The following is a 16,981-nucleotide window of genomic DNA, read 5'->3' on the forward strand; positions in this document are numbered from 1 at the left end:
CTGTATTTTTCTTTTTTCTTTTATGAAATCACAAAAAAAGTTTAAAATAAATAAATTAAATTAAATTAAAAAAAATCACAGTATCTTCAACTCTGGTGTCACATTTAATACATGTAGCCTACATACAAAATATATAACTTTCCCAAAGCTGATGGTAAGAATGACAGTATCAGATGTTTTCTTTTTAATTCCATCACTCTGTAGCCTACTATTTTTGGAGCCAATCAAGTACTTCAAATGTTAGCTCTAAGTGCTAGCTAAGTTTAGAAATATGCACAGAGGTGGGGCTGTCTTGTCACCCTTCCACACTGACTGTTGTTAACAACAGTCCATCACAGCGTAGTAGTGTCTCATGTCTCTTTAAATACGGGTTGCGTAGATCCTTCATGAATGAAACCATGTGATCCAAACATCAGTTGACGTCTGGCGCCACCGACCATAGACTAAAACAAGCGAGGAAGGAGTGGATATATGTAGACCTGCGAGAAGGCGTGAGCGGAAAAAAACATTTTTCCAACTGTCTGTCTCCACACCGGGTCGACCAACCATCGGCTAACCCAACCTTCGAAGGTGCGGTGGGCGAAAAGCGCCGGTTTGACTTGTGGTGAGTCAGCTTTGTCGAAATCAAAATTAAAATTGCTTTAAAAGTGCTGAATATAGAGGTGTTGTTTTGCTGAGTGTGCAATGCCACCGCCGCTGCCATGCCGTTATCGCCGCGCTTGTGTTGCATCTTGTTCCGTTGTGCGACGCTGCCGCTTCGTTGTCCTGCTCAGCCGAACTCACAGCAACGCCGCTGCCGTTTAAAGGGCAGCAGTCTGGTAGTGCTGAATCATCACGATCCAGTCGTCATCCACACCTGCACATACGGTTCCGAGAGACCGGGTCTGTTCGAGCGAACAGTCACGGCGACCGACCAACCGGGGATTTCATACTAACACAGACAAAGGGGGTGTACGTTTCGTTGCGTACGGCTGTCAAGCTTAAAAAAGAAGCCATGTGTCGGAATTAGAAGACCGTGCGGGGAGTCCGAAAGCAAGTCGGCTTTCTTTGCCGTTGGTATGGCCGGGGATTCCCTTGTTTTATGGCTACTAAATGGCTAGATATTTAGAAAGGTGAACGCAAGGAGAGCTAGGGATAAACCTTAAGGTAGAGCAACAACTTAGGACAGCGGAAACCTTCGAAAACAACACATAACCTCAACGTTAGCTTCCCCGACTGTCCTCTCTTCGGGGTGCTGAAGCGGCAGCGGTGGACACAAACTGGAAGCCTCCCGCTGTCGCTTCACAAACCGATTCTTGTATTGCTTCTTTACAGGTAAGATGTGCCATCAGCTGTTCGTTAAGTGTGTGTGCTGGGATTTTTTTTTTTTTTTTTTTTGTTTTGCTAGTGGTTATACGGACTCTTAAGGTAACCTTTCGTCAACTCGATGCTTGCTGAAGTAAATGTGTTATGAATAAAAAGCCGGTGACAACAATAAACTGTGCTGTCGTAGTGTATTTATAACTGTCAAACGCCCAGCGGCTAGCTGGAGAGTATAGCCTTTAGTGAGAGGGCTTGCAGTGACTGCTTCAGCGACTGTTTTGACATTTGCTTTGTGTCAGACGCTGTTCTAACGACAGGCCTTCTGTTCATGTAGCTATCTATTCACATTGGGTGATACATTTTAACGTTTAAGTGACTTGTGTTGTCGGTTCAAACAGAGAGAATTAGTCTATTTCCTGGTGTGACCGGTTGTAGACCGGCTGGGCTCGCGGCAGAGATGCTGATTCATCACAACGTTGTTATTTCTCAACGTTTGCACGAGCAGAGCGGAGGCATGAGGGAGCCATGGCAACATGGCACCGGCGGTAGGCGGGCGGACAAAGGTCTGGCGCGAGGGACGGCAGAGCTGGGTTTGTATTGGGGGGGTTTGGCTCTGAAATAGATAGGCCCGGTCATGTAGTGGATTTTGACGTATTTAGGGGATAAAGAGAGCTTATGTGGGCTGCGGAATGTGCGTTTTAAAATGTCAGTGCTAATTTTGTTTGTAATTTTTTTTCAGTGAGGTTTGGTTAATCAGTGGGATCAAATACATTTTCAGTCAAAGTGGATTTAGGGCAAATGGGAAGAATGTGCACACAGGCATGGTAACTATCATGCTGTAAATTATTTAGTTTATTAACCTCTTCATACTTTTGGGTTATGACTTGAATAAAACATTTTTTTTACAGTCACAAGCAGACAGCCAGTGATACTGTCCTCCATATTTTTTTTAGTGACCTCACTCACCTTTTGTCTGAAAGTCTACAAATCAGAAATTATCCTGGTGTGTAAATATTAAATATACTTGGAGAAAAACTAATGAAATTGATGGGTAGGAGGCATTCCCATGTCAGTTAATGTTGCACATTGACTGCTCATGAACCCACACAGGGGGCTAAAAAAGGAAATGAACTCTAATGCATTGCAACAGAATATCCTTGATTGATTTCTTGTAGATGGTCCATTATCTGCTGCCTGGTAGCAACCTATGATTATTGCAACTCTTAAACACTGAAGAGTAATAGGGAAGCTCTGTGGGCTCAAGAAAAACAGAAACTTCACCCCCTAATGACTCCATATCAGCAGCTTTAGTTAGAGTCAGCACTCTGTGGAGTGTATCAAAAGTATGTAGTAAGCAAGTTGGCAAGTACTGTAATAGAGGGTCATAATGATGAAACAGTTGTATTGGAGAGAAGAGCAACCCCCCCTTACTGTCTCTCTCTCTCTCTCACACACACACACACACACACACACACACACACACACACACACACACACACACACACACAACCAAGGGGCTAAACTTTTTTATACTTGGTATCAGTATTTAATCAGTGCTTGAAGTGCATTTCTCTGTCAAGTACTTTCCCCATCCTTCCCTGGTGTTCACGGTAATTGAACGCTGACCAATGCTTATGTGTGCAACTTTGCTGATGGTGGCGGAGCGGCAAGGCGCGCGGAGCAAGGGGGATGAAGGAAGAGGGAGGAAGAATGAGAGATGGGATTTGCAGAGAGATTGAGAACAAGGACCTTTTTGTCTTCAAGGCATTCCCCTGAAAATGCTGAGGCGAAGCAAATGCGCTCTCGCTTGACAGATGGCGTTTTCACTTGTTACTTACCACAGCTAGTTTCTTTGCCTTGCCGTGTGTGTGTGTGTGTGTGTGTGTGTGTGTGTGTGTGTGTTTGTGTATGTGTGTGCATGTGAGAGAGCAGGAGATATAAAACACCTAGGCCTATAAGATGCTAAGATCTAGTTGCTGTAGGGGCTGTGTGTGTGAGAGAGAGAGAGCGAGCACAGTAAGCACTAAGGTGTGTGTGTGTGTGTGTGTGTGTTGCAATATGTAGAAAGACGTAGCAATGGGAGGTGATTTGACTATCAGTTGGCCATTACAACATTTTGCAGTTGATTCCTTTCTATCCTTTAACAATGTCTGCTCTGACGCTTCACTCTTCAGGAGGAAGTCCTAAGTAACAGAGGACAGAGGATTGTGTTTGTGTGTGAGTGCTCATGTACACTTGTTTGATTCCCTGCATGTACAGGGGTCAAGTTTATATAATAAAAACCTCCTCTAGGTGTGTGATGAAGTAAAGATAGGACAGGAGTTTATACTGGGAGGAAGAGATGCACTCATGTTGAGAACTGAAACAATAAGTTGATATATCAGTTAGTAATTAGAGATTTAATCTGCAACCATTGTTTAAGTCTCTTTTTTTCCCCCAGCAAAATGCTAAAAAAAAGAACTGGTTCAAGTTTCTCAAATGTGAATATTTACTGTTTTTTTTTTCATGATATATCTTTGGGGTTGTAGACTGCTGGGCAGATGAAACAAACTAACAGATATGTCAGCTTGGGCTTTAGGAAATTGTGATTGACATTTTTCTCTATCGCTTGGCATTTTACGTTCATTATTGAGAAAATAACAATCAGATTAATCACTGATGAAAATAATTGTTAGTTTGGATTAGTGTCTTAAAAGCTTTGTCTGTTTTGTGTTTTATAACTAATTAATCAAACTTCAAATGCCTTGCTTTGTATGACCAAAAGTCCAAAAAACAACTAAATATTTCGTTTATAATGACATATGCAGACTTTTTTTGTCGTTTCACTTATCAGTCAATCAATAAATCCTTTCAGCTCTAGTTTTATTAAAAGTTTACAAGGGATGGGCACTTACAAACATGCAATACAATATCACAGCCTTGCCATAAATGTTACCCTTGTGAAGCTAATAATGTTCACCTTTTGTCTTACTGATTTCCAATAGAGATGAGTATCGTTACCTTTTTATACCGGTGCCTATAATTTACAGTACGGAACAGCCATACAATAACTTTCCTTGAATGAAAAGTCTAAAATTAGTAAAGTTGCAATATCACTCAGGAAACATCTTATTAAAATAGGAAAACAAGACTAAGAAACTGAGCAAGCATTCTGGTACTCAACAGTTTTTGAAACTCAGTGCTACGGACACATTGTGAAAGTTATTACGGTTCAATACCCAATCTCAACTGTCAATGAGGTGTTCATTCAAGTCTATAATTTTAAGGTGCTGGTTAATGATATTTTGGTCCTAATGTACAGCATTACATTGTAACTAGCCTCGCATTGCCAGACCTTCCTCCACAGCGCTGCGGAGGAGGGTCTGGCGAGTCCACACAGCATTCCGGGATGGGAGAAAACATGCTCTGGTTTATTGGCATTTCTTTAAACCAATCACAACTGTCATGGGCGACGCTAAGCTCAGGACACAATGACGGTGCCTCTGGAAAATAGCCTCGGGAAAATAGCCTCGGGAAGGAACTTGTTTTGGTGGAACAAGTGCTCGTTCAAAAGTTGTTTTAGAACAGAAAACTCAGATTGGACAGCTAGTCTAGCTAGCTGTCTGGATTTACCCTGCAGAGATCTGAGGAGCAGTTAACCATAGTCCTCATAAATCGGCTGGAGTTTACAATGCCAACACAAAGAAAGTGGAAGGTGAGGGACATCCGGCGGAATTTCCGGCGGCACCTGAACAATCCCAGAAATGAAACGTCGTCGATATAGACTACATTAGTAACATGTTCCTGTTGTATTGTTTCTTTATCCATCTTGCGCTCTGGGATTTGCATTAAAGAAGAAAATTCACTTTATTGCAGGGTTATAGTACTGGATTGCATTAGATTGCACAGGTGTTCGCAATATTGTGTCCACCTCGTGTGTGTGAGAGTTTCGTGTTTGTGGAGATAATTTCTACTGCATGTTTATGGTCTTGTTTACTACTGGGATCCATTTAAAAAAAAGTCTTGTTATGTTTGCAAATTTCTGAGAGCGGGAGAGATGTAAAAAGGGATAAGTAAAAGATGGAATGGGAGAGTGGGTGAGAGAGAGGCAGAGAGAAAAGGAAGCAGTGGGGCAGATCAATAGTTGAGTGTTTTTTCTCCACAGTAATGATGAAATATGGTGTAAGCAGATCTGGTGCATAATCATTGCTGTGCTCCACTGTTTTTCGTGTGTGTGTGTGTGTGTGTGTGTGTGTGTGTGTGTGTGTGTGTGTGTGTGTGTGTGTGTGTGTGTGTGGTACCCTCCCTCCACAAGTGTCTTGACTCCTTATTTACATAACCTCACTGAGAACCGAAAAATGTACGAAGCAAGATAAATCCCATTGCAAGGGAAGTCAAAAGGATTTGGAAATGGAAAACATGTTTAGGTTCAGTAGCTCAAATTACTGATCCAACCTTCTGTCCTAAAATTTGTTCAAACACCAATATTACAAAGCTGCTTTTCTGTACCAAAAATCTCAACTCTGTGATCAGCAATCTGAGTCAACTTCTCGTGTTTTCCCTCCAAGGACCTTTTGAGTTATTTTGGAGGTTTTTGAGAAGGCCCTAGTTAAAGGAGACTACTTGTTTCCACACATGCACAAATAGAAACACATACACTCCATACCAGAGCAGTGGTTTTGTTTTGCATGCAGTGTTGAGATATTGGGAATAGTAGCCGTGGAGATGCAAGGCCCTGGTAACAGGAGTATCGATACCAGCAGTTGTCTGCCAGTTGCATCATCTCTATGCGCCAAATTGCAGCATTTTTTAACTGCAGTGTGACGATCCCAGCATTGTGGTATGCATTTTTAAACCTTTTTAAATAAAAAAACACATACACACCGTGTGGATCAATGCCAAGGATAAAAGAGAGGGCACAAAGATATGTGAGTGCCTCAAATGTGGCACCAGCTCTTTGCATTCACCTGTGGCATTACATTAGTTCCACTCAGCAACAGTTCTCTGCTGAGTTCTCATTTCCCTGTTCACATTAAAGCCTAGTTTGGAAACTTTACATCAGAGCTGATCTGACTCAAAATAGATGCTTCTTTAACAGATCAAATTAAACCCTCAGAGTGATCGAATGTAACTGATGGGGAATTTTCAAAGTTGGAAACTTTCCATGGGAATTAACAGGAATAAATGGGAATTAATGGGAATAAACTGGATATTTTTAATATTGCTTGTTCTAATACTGTTAGTCTATAACAGGGAACTTAAATGTAGTTGGAAAAAACCCATCTTGCAACATAATCTTGGTTAAAACAACCTGATTTAATGCAACTTCAGTTCAATGTCCTCCCTATATTCGTCAATGACATGCACACACGCAGTAATCAGCATAGGCTACTACATACTTTTTTTTGGGGGGGGGTTATACATAACCCATTGCTATTATTTACCTATGTGTGTTAATTGTATAGCCCACTAACCATAGTAAATCAAAATTGGAATGTTTCCATGGAAAGCAATTTCTATTAATTTAACTATTAATTTCCATGAAAGTTTCCAAATTGGAATGTTTCCAAAATTTCCCAGCTAAACTTTCCATGGAAAGTTTCTGGAAATTTACTGTAAAATTTCCGCCCCTTTGCAACCCTAGGTATAACTGACTTAACCTTTTAACCATTACACCTGATTAGGGTTATGTTGATCATCTTTGGATGCTTATTATTTAACTCCCATAATACAGAAGCCTTTTTATCCACTCTGTGTCTGTTTGACCTCTGTAGACAAAGCTGACAAGGGCTGCAGCTAAAGATTATTTTAATTATCGATTCATCTTCTAAGTTTTTTTTATTTAATCGATTACTAGTTGTTTTGTCTATGAAATGCCAGAAAATACACAAAAGTATTCATCACAATATGATCTTCAAATGTCTGACTTTGTCTGACCAACAGTTCAAAACTCAAAGACATTCAATTTACTAACATAGAAGACTGAGAAAAGCTGAAAATATTCATGTTAGAAGCTGTAACCAGTGAATTGTTGTCCTATTTTCTTAAAGAACAAGTTTGCTGTAGATTCATTTTCGATTGATTCACTAATTGATTTATCAACCTATTCCTTCAGCTCTAAAGCTGACAAACCTGGAAGATAACAAAAACGGAAGTAAAAAATGAGTTTCATTTTGATTTCTGTTGTCCTTTGTACTGGAAACCGTGCAATATACTATTAAGTAAGATTAAACAACACAAAAATACATTTGGATGATGCACAAACACAAACGTCTTATCAGGATTAACTTTAAGTTATTAACTTTCTTCTGCTTTTTTTGAGGCATGTCTAATTTGAATTGTTCTACATAAACATAGAAGTATATATCACATTATAATTGGTTATTTTGGTTTTGTACGTGTGCTGCTAGAAGATGTCTTGTTATAAATGTTTGGCAATCAGAGGAACAAACTAAACTAACTGTATGAAGGAAAAGAGACATTGTTATAGAGTGTGCCCACATTTTTTGTGTACCATAATGCCTGTCATACCATCTTAAATGAGTGGCAGCAAATGAGAAACCTTAAAATGGTCACTAGGAACGTCCCAGTGCAAAAGGCCGCTGCTCTCCATGACACCTCCATGAGCTACAAACACATCTCCTCTTTCTGGACATAACTATACACTTCTGATGATATTTCCTCATTCATGAGACTGATAATGACAAATGCATCCCCACAGAGTCACACCACGCTTACTTTGCTACTGAACCAAAACTTTCTCTTTGTCTCGAGTTAGTACTGCTGACCGAGGGGGATGTACAGCTTCTGGGGCAAATAAACATTTGACTTATCGCTGTCTCCCTCACAGCCCTCTGTTTTTCACGCACACACACACACACACACACACACACACACACATATATATATATATATATATATATATATATATATATATATATATATATATATACACACACACACACACACACACACACACACACACACAAAGAGAGAACCAACTTAACCTATGGTACATGCTTTCTCTCTTCTTACAAAAAAAAAAGAAGAGCCAGAGCTCAATTGCCTGACAGTGCAGTTTTTTTTGCTTGTGTTGGGAAATTTGTCATCACACTCCGACTTACTACCTGGAATGGGAAAAACGTGTCGACGGCAGGACTTTTTCTCGCCTTTAATAACACACTTGCACAAACACTATCTAGCGCACACTTAACCAGCGTGCGCACACACACACAAACACACACAATACCCTTTTTGAACTCTCAGAAAAGTGTGAAAGTGATCGCTCTTCTCCTGCCATAGTATATTATAATATGCATATAAGGGGCCAGGCTCTTGCTTCTTTGCAATTCTTTTCCTTGTTTTCTCCATCTCCTCTTCCTCCCCTCTCTGTCTGTGTTATCATGCTTATTTCACGCTCTGCATACCTCCTAGATAATAGCCCCCTGCTCCTTCTCCACACGCACGGCTGAAACTGGGGTGTCTTTTCTCCCCCTCTCTCTTCAGCTCTTCACCCTCTCCCCATGGCCCCCGTGTATCTGCTGTGAGCCTGCCCCCTCTCTATAGGTTGCCATTATCGCTGATCTGATTCCTAATTCTCAATTAGCCTCCACACAGTGCTCATCGTTAATTATTTACCAACTCCCTCAACACCCTCGGCCCACATTAGATCAATGAGAACTGCTCCCTCTTTTATTTTATTTTATAACAAAGCCAAGGTGGACTGCAGCCAGGAGCCCAGTATTGTGGCGTTCCAAGGTTTTAATTCACGGTCCCAACATTTTGCTCTCTTTAAGTCTTTCCATCATGTCCTCTCTGTGTCTTCACCGCCTCACTCGGCTGCCATACTGTGTGTTCTCTATTATTGCTCAGAGAGTTGCCTGAGGGAGGAGGCACAGTTAAGGCAGTTGTTATGTTGGTTTATTCAATAAAGACAGACTTGCCACTGCATCACCACTGACTTGTGGCTCTTTACAGTCTATTCTTGATCATTCTCTATATGCTAGCTTGTTTATTCTCACGTACACCCACATGCACCAGCCCCTGGGTCGTTTTTGAAGCATCTAATCTGGTTATTTATTTTACTCTGTGTATGTGTGTGTGTGTGTCTGTGCAGCATGCCACCAGCTTTAAGTAGACGGTCTCATTCTAAGAAAGGTCTCATTCTAAGAAAGTCCTCTCTGTGTGGCGGCAGTGGCTGGAGCAAAAGGTGCTCTCAAACGAGATTAATTAGAGCTCTGTCTGAAGACACACACACACACACACACACACACACACACACACACACACACATACAGAGTTCATCATCCTGTTTGTCTGCACTACATGAAGAGAAAGGAGTCATGCTTTATGTCTTGTGCAGTTCCTTGTGCTCTTTAATCTATCTTTATAAACCTCATGATCACTGTATTCACCTTCTGCCACACTATTACTCTCGTTTTCATCCTTTTTCCAGGACTGTGTGTGTGTGTGTGTGTGTGTGTGTGTGTGTGTGTGTGTCTCAGAAAGCAAAAGGTTGGGAGAGAGCGAGAGATGGTCAGCAGTAGTTTCATTGCACTGGATCAGCTTCAGAACTTTTCTAATTGGAGGTTTTAGTCGTGGTCGGTTTTTTTTTTGACCCCAATCCCCGTCCATCCATTCCTCCCTCCCTTCTCTCTCTCTCCCCCCTACACCCCCCCTTCGTACCCAACAGCTAAGCTCTTACAAATGTGTTGAGGATGCATTTTCACACAAACGCTTTCCCACCCCCTCTTCTTCCTCCTTCTCTGCCCCCCCCATCCTGTTCCTCCTCATCGGCGTTCCTCGCTCCATCCCCACCTCTGTCTCCCTCCTCTTCCTCCTTCCTACTCACTTGCCTCTCTCTTTTTCCTCTCTTCTTTCTCCCTTGTCACCTCCCCCACCCCGTCCTCCCTACATACTCAGCATTTTTCTCGGCTGTGGGTGTGATGTCTCCGCTGTAACGCTAATCAGCTCTGGAGACGTCAGCATTCTTTCAGTCCTCCTTCACCACCACCAGCACCCCCCCTCCTTTCTTACCTAGCCTGTCTTTACCTTGCTATCCCACAAACTCCTCACTCTCTTTTCTCCCCACTTTCTTATCTTTTCTTCTAGTCGTATTTTACTCATCTCCACCACTTCTCTCATCTTCTTCCATCCCTGTCCCGTCCTCTGTGTGTGTGTGTGTGTGTGTGTGTGTGAGTATGTCTGTGTGTTGTCTCTCCACTGTAACCGTAAGCAGCTCTGCTCTTGAGTTGTCAGCGTTCTTTCGGTTGCTCCATAAAAATACAGCCTGCTACAGCAAAAAAGCTGTCTGTTGTAGCAACAGTGGCTGTGGCATTGACCACACCGCAGCGACCACCCCGCAAGCATTATGGGAAGGACACCTCTGGCACTATGTGTGTGTGTGTGTGTGTTTGTGCATACGTGTGTGTATGTGTGGGTGGGTGTATACACCTAAGATGAATGGCGATGCCTTTGCTCAGCAGATGATCCTTAACCTGGGTGACTTACACATGGCCTGAGACACACACACACACACACACACACACACACACACACACACACACAGTTTATTGCCATTTCATGTTGTGGTGTAGGTCCGGTTTTTTGTTGTCTAACCTTGATGAAATAGCCTCAAACTTAGTATACTGTCCTACTTCACAGTGCTAACAACCCCTACAACCACTACTCTAGCTATATCAATATGTTTTAAAGCAAAAAGCACCAAAAATCAACAAGCTAAAGCTCCTCAAATGTGAACAGATGCTACTTAAGACTGAGAGGCTGAGATTCTCTTTTAGTCATTCATTTTAAACGACTGATTGGTTAATTGAAAAAGTAATTGGCAGCCTTTTAAGATTTCTTAGGACATTTTTGCCTTTGGACAGGTGATTGTATAGCAACAGACAGGAAACGAGGGAATAGAGAGAGAAATATGACATTCAATCGTAACGCAACAATCGTCCAAAACTGTACCGAGGACGTTGTGGTTATGTGGTATAAATTCAGCTACAAGGATGCCCTAATAAGTGGCAGATTAATCGATAAAACAATAATTATTAGCTGTAGTCATTGCACAGATGCTATCCTTTTTTAACTTATCAGTGTAACATAGTTGGATTATCTTATGATCAGATCCAACAGTTACTTTTATTTTTGTTCATAGCTAAATCTGGTACATTTTATAACCAGAGTGTTTTTCATTTTTACTGAAAACATTTACAAACCACAGACAGTGATTGATGGTTATAACTGCAATGGCCATGCCATCAAAAGTAAGCCATACTATCTGAAACTAAGGCAATTGCAGATAGTAAAAATAATTAGGAAGGAGCTGCACCGGTATAGCTATAGATACTACAGGTACCTTTTGTGCACCTGCAGTAATTACATTTGCTAGTTGCTCTTATCTAAGACATTTATGAATGTGTTAAGTATGGAATAAAACCTCTGAACCATGCATGCACAGTAAGCTCAATGTCCACACTTATCAAGCAGTTTAGCACTTTAAACATAACTACAATTGCACTTTTGTGTGCTTGCAGGCAAGTGTGTTTTATTGTACCCCACTGGCATGGCAGCAGGGGGATGTGTGTGTGTGTATGTATGTATGTATGTATGTATGTATGTATGTGCTTGCTGGCATGCTTTTTGTTTACAGTTACAGTATGTAGATGGGGTTATGGGGGGTTGGGCACAGGGGAAATAAACCAGTGCCTGGCTGAAAAGCAGCCTCCTTTTTACCCTTGTTTTCCCTCTCCCCCCTCTCTTCTCCACCCCCACCCCCAACAGCCACCCTCAGTCTTCATGTCTTTGATCCATCTATTGTGCGACGATGCACCTCCAGCTGTGGGAGGCTGCATCCCAACAAAATGCAAGACTGCAGTTGTACATGAGGATGGAATAAGCTCTGCATATACACAGTTAAATAAAAGCCCAATTTAAAATTGAATTAACTGACCGATTAAGGAGTACCTAAAGTGCTGAAGTTAAATGCTTTGAACACTTTTCCTGTGTGAGGGAAAGTGTAGCATGGCTCTTTTTCTATATTCTTCATAATTTCACTGAATTTCTGACAGAATTTTGACTTGCTGTGCATTTAGCACATGTTGTGTGCATGGATGATTACTTGTATGTGCGTTTAGCGGATGTTTTTCTGTGATCTACAGCTATTTATAACTAGGATATGTGGCAGCGCCTGCACAAACACTCATCACAGACAGACAGTGGTGCATTGTGGGGGAGGTTCACTAGCACGCTCAGTGCGGTGCCTTTTGACAGAAAAGAATAAGAATAAAACGAGAACAGACACGTGTCATCACTTCCCTATAACAAGGAGCTTTTGAAATTACCCAACTTGTGAATGACTAAGGAACTATGACTTCTTACTTTTTTTTAAAGTGGCCCTAGTCTGAAATACATAAAAGTATAAATGCATACATGAATACAACAGACTGCCTTTAATCAGCAAATTGTTTTTTTACTAAACTTTTGATTCAGCAGTATCAGGTGTGAGGGTTTGGCTAATACTTTGAAGACAACCGCATTTGGCCAATCGCATGCAAGCATGTCCTCTTGTTGATCCGCCCCCCCCTCGTGCCCTGTAGGCTTTCCTCAGCCTGCTGCTGTTTGGGGCAAATCCTCACCTTTTGGTAAAGGAGTTAGAGGTTAGTAAGTGGTGTAAAAACAATGAGGGAGGGATTAAAATGTGATAGTGAAAGTGAGGAGAGCAGAAATTTGTGCAGCAGGAGAGGAGAGAGAGAGAGAGAGAGGGGGGGGGGAAGAAGGGGTGAGAGAGTGAGATCAGGAATCTGCTGAGTCATCATGACTGGTCTCATGATGATCGCTCAGCAGCGGCAACAATAGTCGCCCTTCAACACACACACACACACACACACACACACACACACACACACACACACACACACACACACACACACACACACACACACACACACACACACAGGTCTGAGAGATGAGAGCCAGACCAACGCACCATACAAAGCATCTCATTGAGAGCGTGTGGAGATGCTCATCTGTGGAGCTGTGCGCTCTAAGGACTGATCTCATCTTTTGCACTTCCAGGCTCCCGCTTTGTTGACTTCTGATTCACACTGTTTTGTCTCATTCCTTTTGTCTTTTGTTTCCCCTTTTGGTACAAATGTATATACATCACTATATTTGGTTTGCCTTCATTTTCATCCCTAGTAGGTGTAGGTCTATATCCATTTTTCTACTTCTCTGCTGTCAAGTCTTGGATAAGGTGTGTGTGTGTGTGTGTGGTTAGAGCTCTAACAGTTGGTTTTCCCCTGGAGTCTTTCCCACAAATTCTACCACTTCTTCTTCTTCTTTATGCTCACTTCATTCCTGTTGGCCTAGCGCCAACCAATAAGAGTTCAACAACACAAAGGTAGTGGGCACTGTCAGTGTAACCACCAGGAAACAGGAAGTCAGGGAAATTCTAAGAAAAGCTATTTGTGTGTCACTTTCACTCCTGCACTGTGACACAGATGCATGGTACTGTACCATGCTCACAGAGTGCTCCAACAGTAGATTTCAATTTGGTCCAGGTGGGTATTGACACACACTTAAAGTTCTTATTGAACTGTTAGGAACTGTTATGGTTCTTAATCACAGTGATCGTCTTTTTTTAAATGCTATTACTCTGTTAACTGGCTTCACACAGCACTTCAGCTGTCTTTTATGTTGTTTGTTTGCTTATGTTTTGTATTCTCTTGCGTGTCTGTAGGTCTGTTCAGAAGAGCAAGGCACTTGTGGCATGACGACGACTAACAAAGGAAATAAAGCCTTGAAGGTAAGAGAGTGCACATTTTACGCTGGATTCTCTGTGTTTGATATGTTGCTCTGTCTCACTCCTCTTCTTCCTCCCGTTCCCTCCAGGTGAAGCGTGAGCCGGGGGAGAATGGCACCAGCCTCACAGACGACGAGCTGGTGACCATGTCAGTGCGGGAGCTGAACCAGCACCTCAGAGGGCTCACCAAAGAAGAGATCCTGCAACTGAAACAACGGCGGCGCACCCTAAAGAACCGGGGCTACGCCGCCAGCTGCCGAGTGAAGCGAGTCACTCAGAAGGAGGAGCTGGAGAAGCAGAAGACCCAGCTGCAGCAGGAGGTGGACAAACTGGCCAATGAGAATGCTTCGATGCGCGTGGAGCTGGACGCTCTGAGGTCTAAGTACGAGGCGTTACAGACCTTTGCCAGGACTGTGGCAAGGAGCCCCACTGTCGGGGTCGGGGTGAGAGCTGGGGTGGGAGGAGGAGGAGGGGGAGGGATGGCATCATCAGTCATTGGCCCACTCATACCGGGTAAGATGGCAACAGCGACGAGCGTGATTACAATAGTGAAGTCAAAAACAGATGCACGGTCTTGAGGGAGGGGAAGATAGATGAGGGTGTGTCGGGATGGAGTTCAGCTGCAACAGAGTAATTCTTCTTCTCTGCTGGCCACCTCTCCTCCACCTGCACTGACAGCTGGGCAGTCTTGATCACATCGCCTCGGCATGTGCCCGTCACCTGTCTCAGTTCAGTGCAGGTGAAGGAAAGGATGGAAGCAGAGGAAGATTATTGAGACTATAAAGATGCAAGTCCTCGGTCAGCGCGTGATCATTTAGCACAGGACAGATACACAGGGTTCCTACGGTCACTGAAAGCCTGGAAAAGTCAAAGAATTATTTGAGATTAATTTTATTCCAGGCCAGCAGAAAAAAAAAAAATAAATAATTAAAATCAGTCAAGTTTTACTGCTGGTAGATCGAGATATCTGTAAGAGTGTAAGAATTTAAAGTGGTCGATTGCCCGAACCAAGATGTAAAACATTTAAATTCGCTACACCCACTAAATTATATTCTAACACATGCATTACATATGTATTAGAATCAGAAAGACGGTATTAGTGCGTTAGTTATAGAAGTCAGTGTTGGGTCCCTGAGTTCCAAAAGAATCCACAAGATTTGATGTGACCTGCTGATTTCAGTGGCTGAAGAGAAGTCCCATCATGCTCCACCATAGCCAAGAACCTTTTCAGAAAAGTACTATAGAAAAACATATATTACACAATGGTGGTAACTGTATTTCTACTGTTTTGTACTGTGTTGTCATTCACATGAGGTCCAAAGTGTATTCTCTGTGTGTCAATTGTTATATATCAGGAATTCTGTGAAATTCTGTGGCGCGTGTTCGTTTTGGTATTACTATATTTAGTTAGCTGTATTTTTACTACGGTCTCTTCACTTTCTCTGTCCAGCTCTCTTTCTCTTACCTATTCTTTCTCTGTCCTTCCATTTTTCAATTCCGACTGGTTTCCATCATTGCACACAGTACTTCCTGGATCTAACAGAAAGAGAGGGGATAAAGCAATTGATATTTACCAAAAACTAAACACAACATACTATAGAGAGAAAAGGGGATAAAGCTACTGGAAGTCAGTATATTTGTAGGAATTTTCAGGGAAATGGTCTTTTGAACACCAGAGCTGTCTGTTTGAAGTCCTCTAAGTATATTCAAGAAAATTGGAAGGGCAAGTGCCTTGGTCTCCTAATGATATGCATCAAGAAGAAGTAGAGAGGACGTTGGGAATTGTGAAAGGACGGTGAAGATTCAATGCAGGTGTTTGCTTATACCTGTGCTAAATGTGAAACCCTGACCAATCAGGAATCAGGTTGTGACAGCATTTAACTCTGGCTGTGTGTTGTTGTATGAGCTGTGTAGTAGCAGGATTAATAATATTTATAACACCCATTTATGTGACTTGGCAGTTCATTTACTTAAAGAAAAACACAAAAAGGGTCTGCAAAAGCGCTCCATCTCCTTCCACAAAACATGCTTCTTTTTTTTTTAAGAAAGTTAATGTTCTGTTGAGTAAAAGTCCATATTTCTGTTTTCTGTTAATGACTTGACTTGGTTTGCATGTTTATGAATTTGATTGGCTACTGACTCAGAAATCTAGGTAATTACACCTACAGCAACATTCTTGCCTCAAATCAAAGTGGTTTGTGTTGCATTCATCTTGCTTTTAACCACAAAGCTCACTTTGCAAGTGCAAGGGTGATAACTGACAATGCACTCCGCCAGCAAGGACAACAAAGATATTTCTCTAAATTTCCAGTCACACAAATGGGATGTCATTTCACACGAGTTTTACCATAAAAAAAAAAAAAAAAGTAGTCTTACGTGGTGTTCTATACTCCCAAGAATCTGTATCTGTATGGTAGAGTCTGAAATTTTATAAAGACAATTATCTTTGCATTGTTTGTAACAACCTGTTAAAAAAAAAAAAAAAAAAAGGTATAACAAAATCTGTTTGATATACAGTATCTCTCTATTTTGCAATTGTACCAAAAGTGGCTTAACTACTGAATAGCTTTGTTTTTTCTCTAGTGACTAGGCACGTGTGTGTAACCGTGAACTAGCGTGTGGTGTGCTGTGTATGTATGTGACGAGGTAACTATTAACGTTCACTATTTCATGGATATGACTTTGATCCTTGTTTGATTTCAAGCCGAAGCGAAGCGGGTGATGACACTGTGGGTAACTGCACTCTCCTCTCTAATCATAAGATCTTTGTCCTCCCTGTCATTCAGCTCCAGCACTAATGGACGTGGTAGATTGTGTATTTATCTGCTTGTAATCTGCAGTCATGATTTGGCAGACCCGTTTTCCGTATTTCAGTGTCTCTGTGGCTTT

General features: G+C 41.9%; 1 protein-coding gene across 4 annotated transcripts; it reads left to right on the forward strand.

Annotated features, from left to right (window-relative positions):
* The first annotated feature begins 343 nt into the window (after nucleotides 1-343).
* mafgb (v-maf avian musculoaponeurotic fibrosarcoma oncogene homolog Gb) lies at nucleotides 344-15,016 on the forward strand. 4 transcript variants are annotated; one of them, XM_078277303.1, is made up of 3 exons: nucleotides 344-604; nucleotides 14,030-14,095; nucleotides 14,182-15,016. In XM_078277303.1, the coding sequence occupies exons 2-3, from the start codon at nucleotides 14,060-14,062 to the stop codon at nucleotides 14,668-14,670; spliced, it is 525 nt and encodes a 174-aa protein (XP_078133429.1). In that variant the 5' UTR covers nucleotides 344-604; nucleotides 14,030-14,059; the 3' UTR covers nucleotides 14,671-15,016. The 4 variants fall into 4 exon arrangements, with proteins under 4 accessions (XP_078133429.1, XP_078133438.1, XP_078133412.1 ...); XM_078277312.1 differs by lacking the exon at nucleotides 344-604 and adding an exon at nucleotides 729-1,314; XM_078277286.1 differs by lacking the exon at nucleotides 344-604 and adding an exon at nucleotides 13,146-13,543.
* Nucleotides 15,017-16,981: the final 1,965 nt, after the last annotated feature.

Source organism: Sander vitreus, chromosome 2, assembly GCF_031162955.1.
Source record: "Sander vitreus isolate 19-12246 chromosome 2, sanVit1, whole genome shotgun sequence".
NCBI lineage: Eukaryota > Metazoa > Chordata > Actinopteri > Perciformes > Percidae > Sander > Sander vitreus.

Excerpts from the sequence above, each read along its gene's own strand:
- mafgb (XM_078277286.1), top strand. The coding sequence starts at position 13,442 with ATGTATATACATCACTATATTTGGTTTGCCTTCATTTTCATCCCTAGT. Across the intron at positions 13,544-14,029 it reads GCTGTCAAGTCTTGGATAAG|GTCTGTTCAGAAGAGCAAGG; the intron begins GTGTGTGTGTGT and ends GCGTGTCTGTAG. Across the intron at positions 14,096-14,181 it reads AAGGAAATAAAGCCTTGAAG|GTGAAGCGTGAGCCGGGGGA; the intron begins GTAAGAGAGTGC and ends CGTTCCCTCCAG.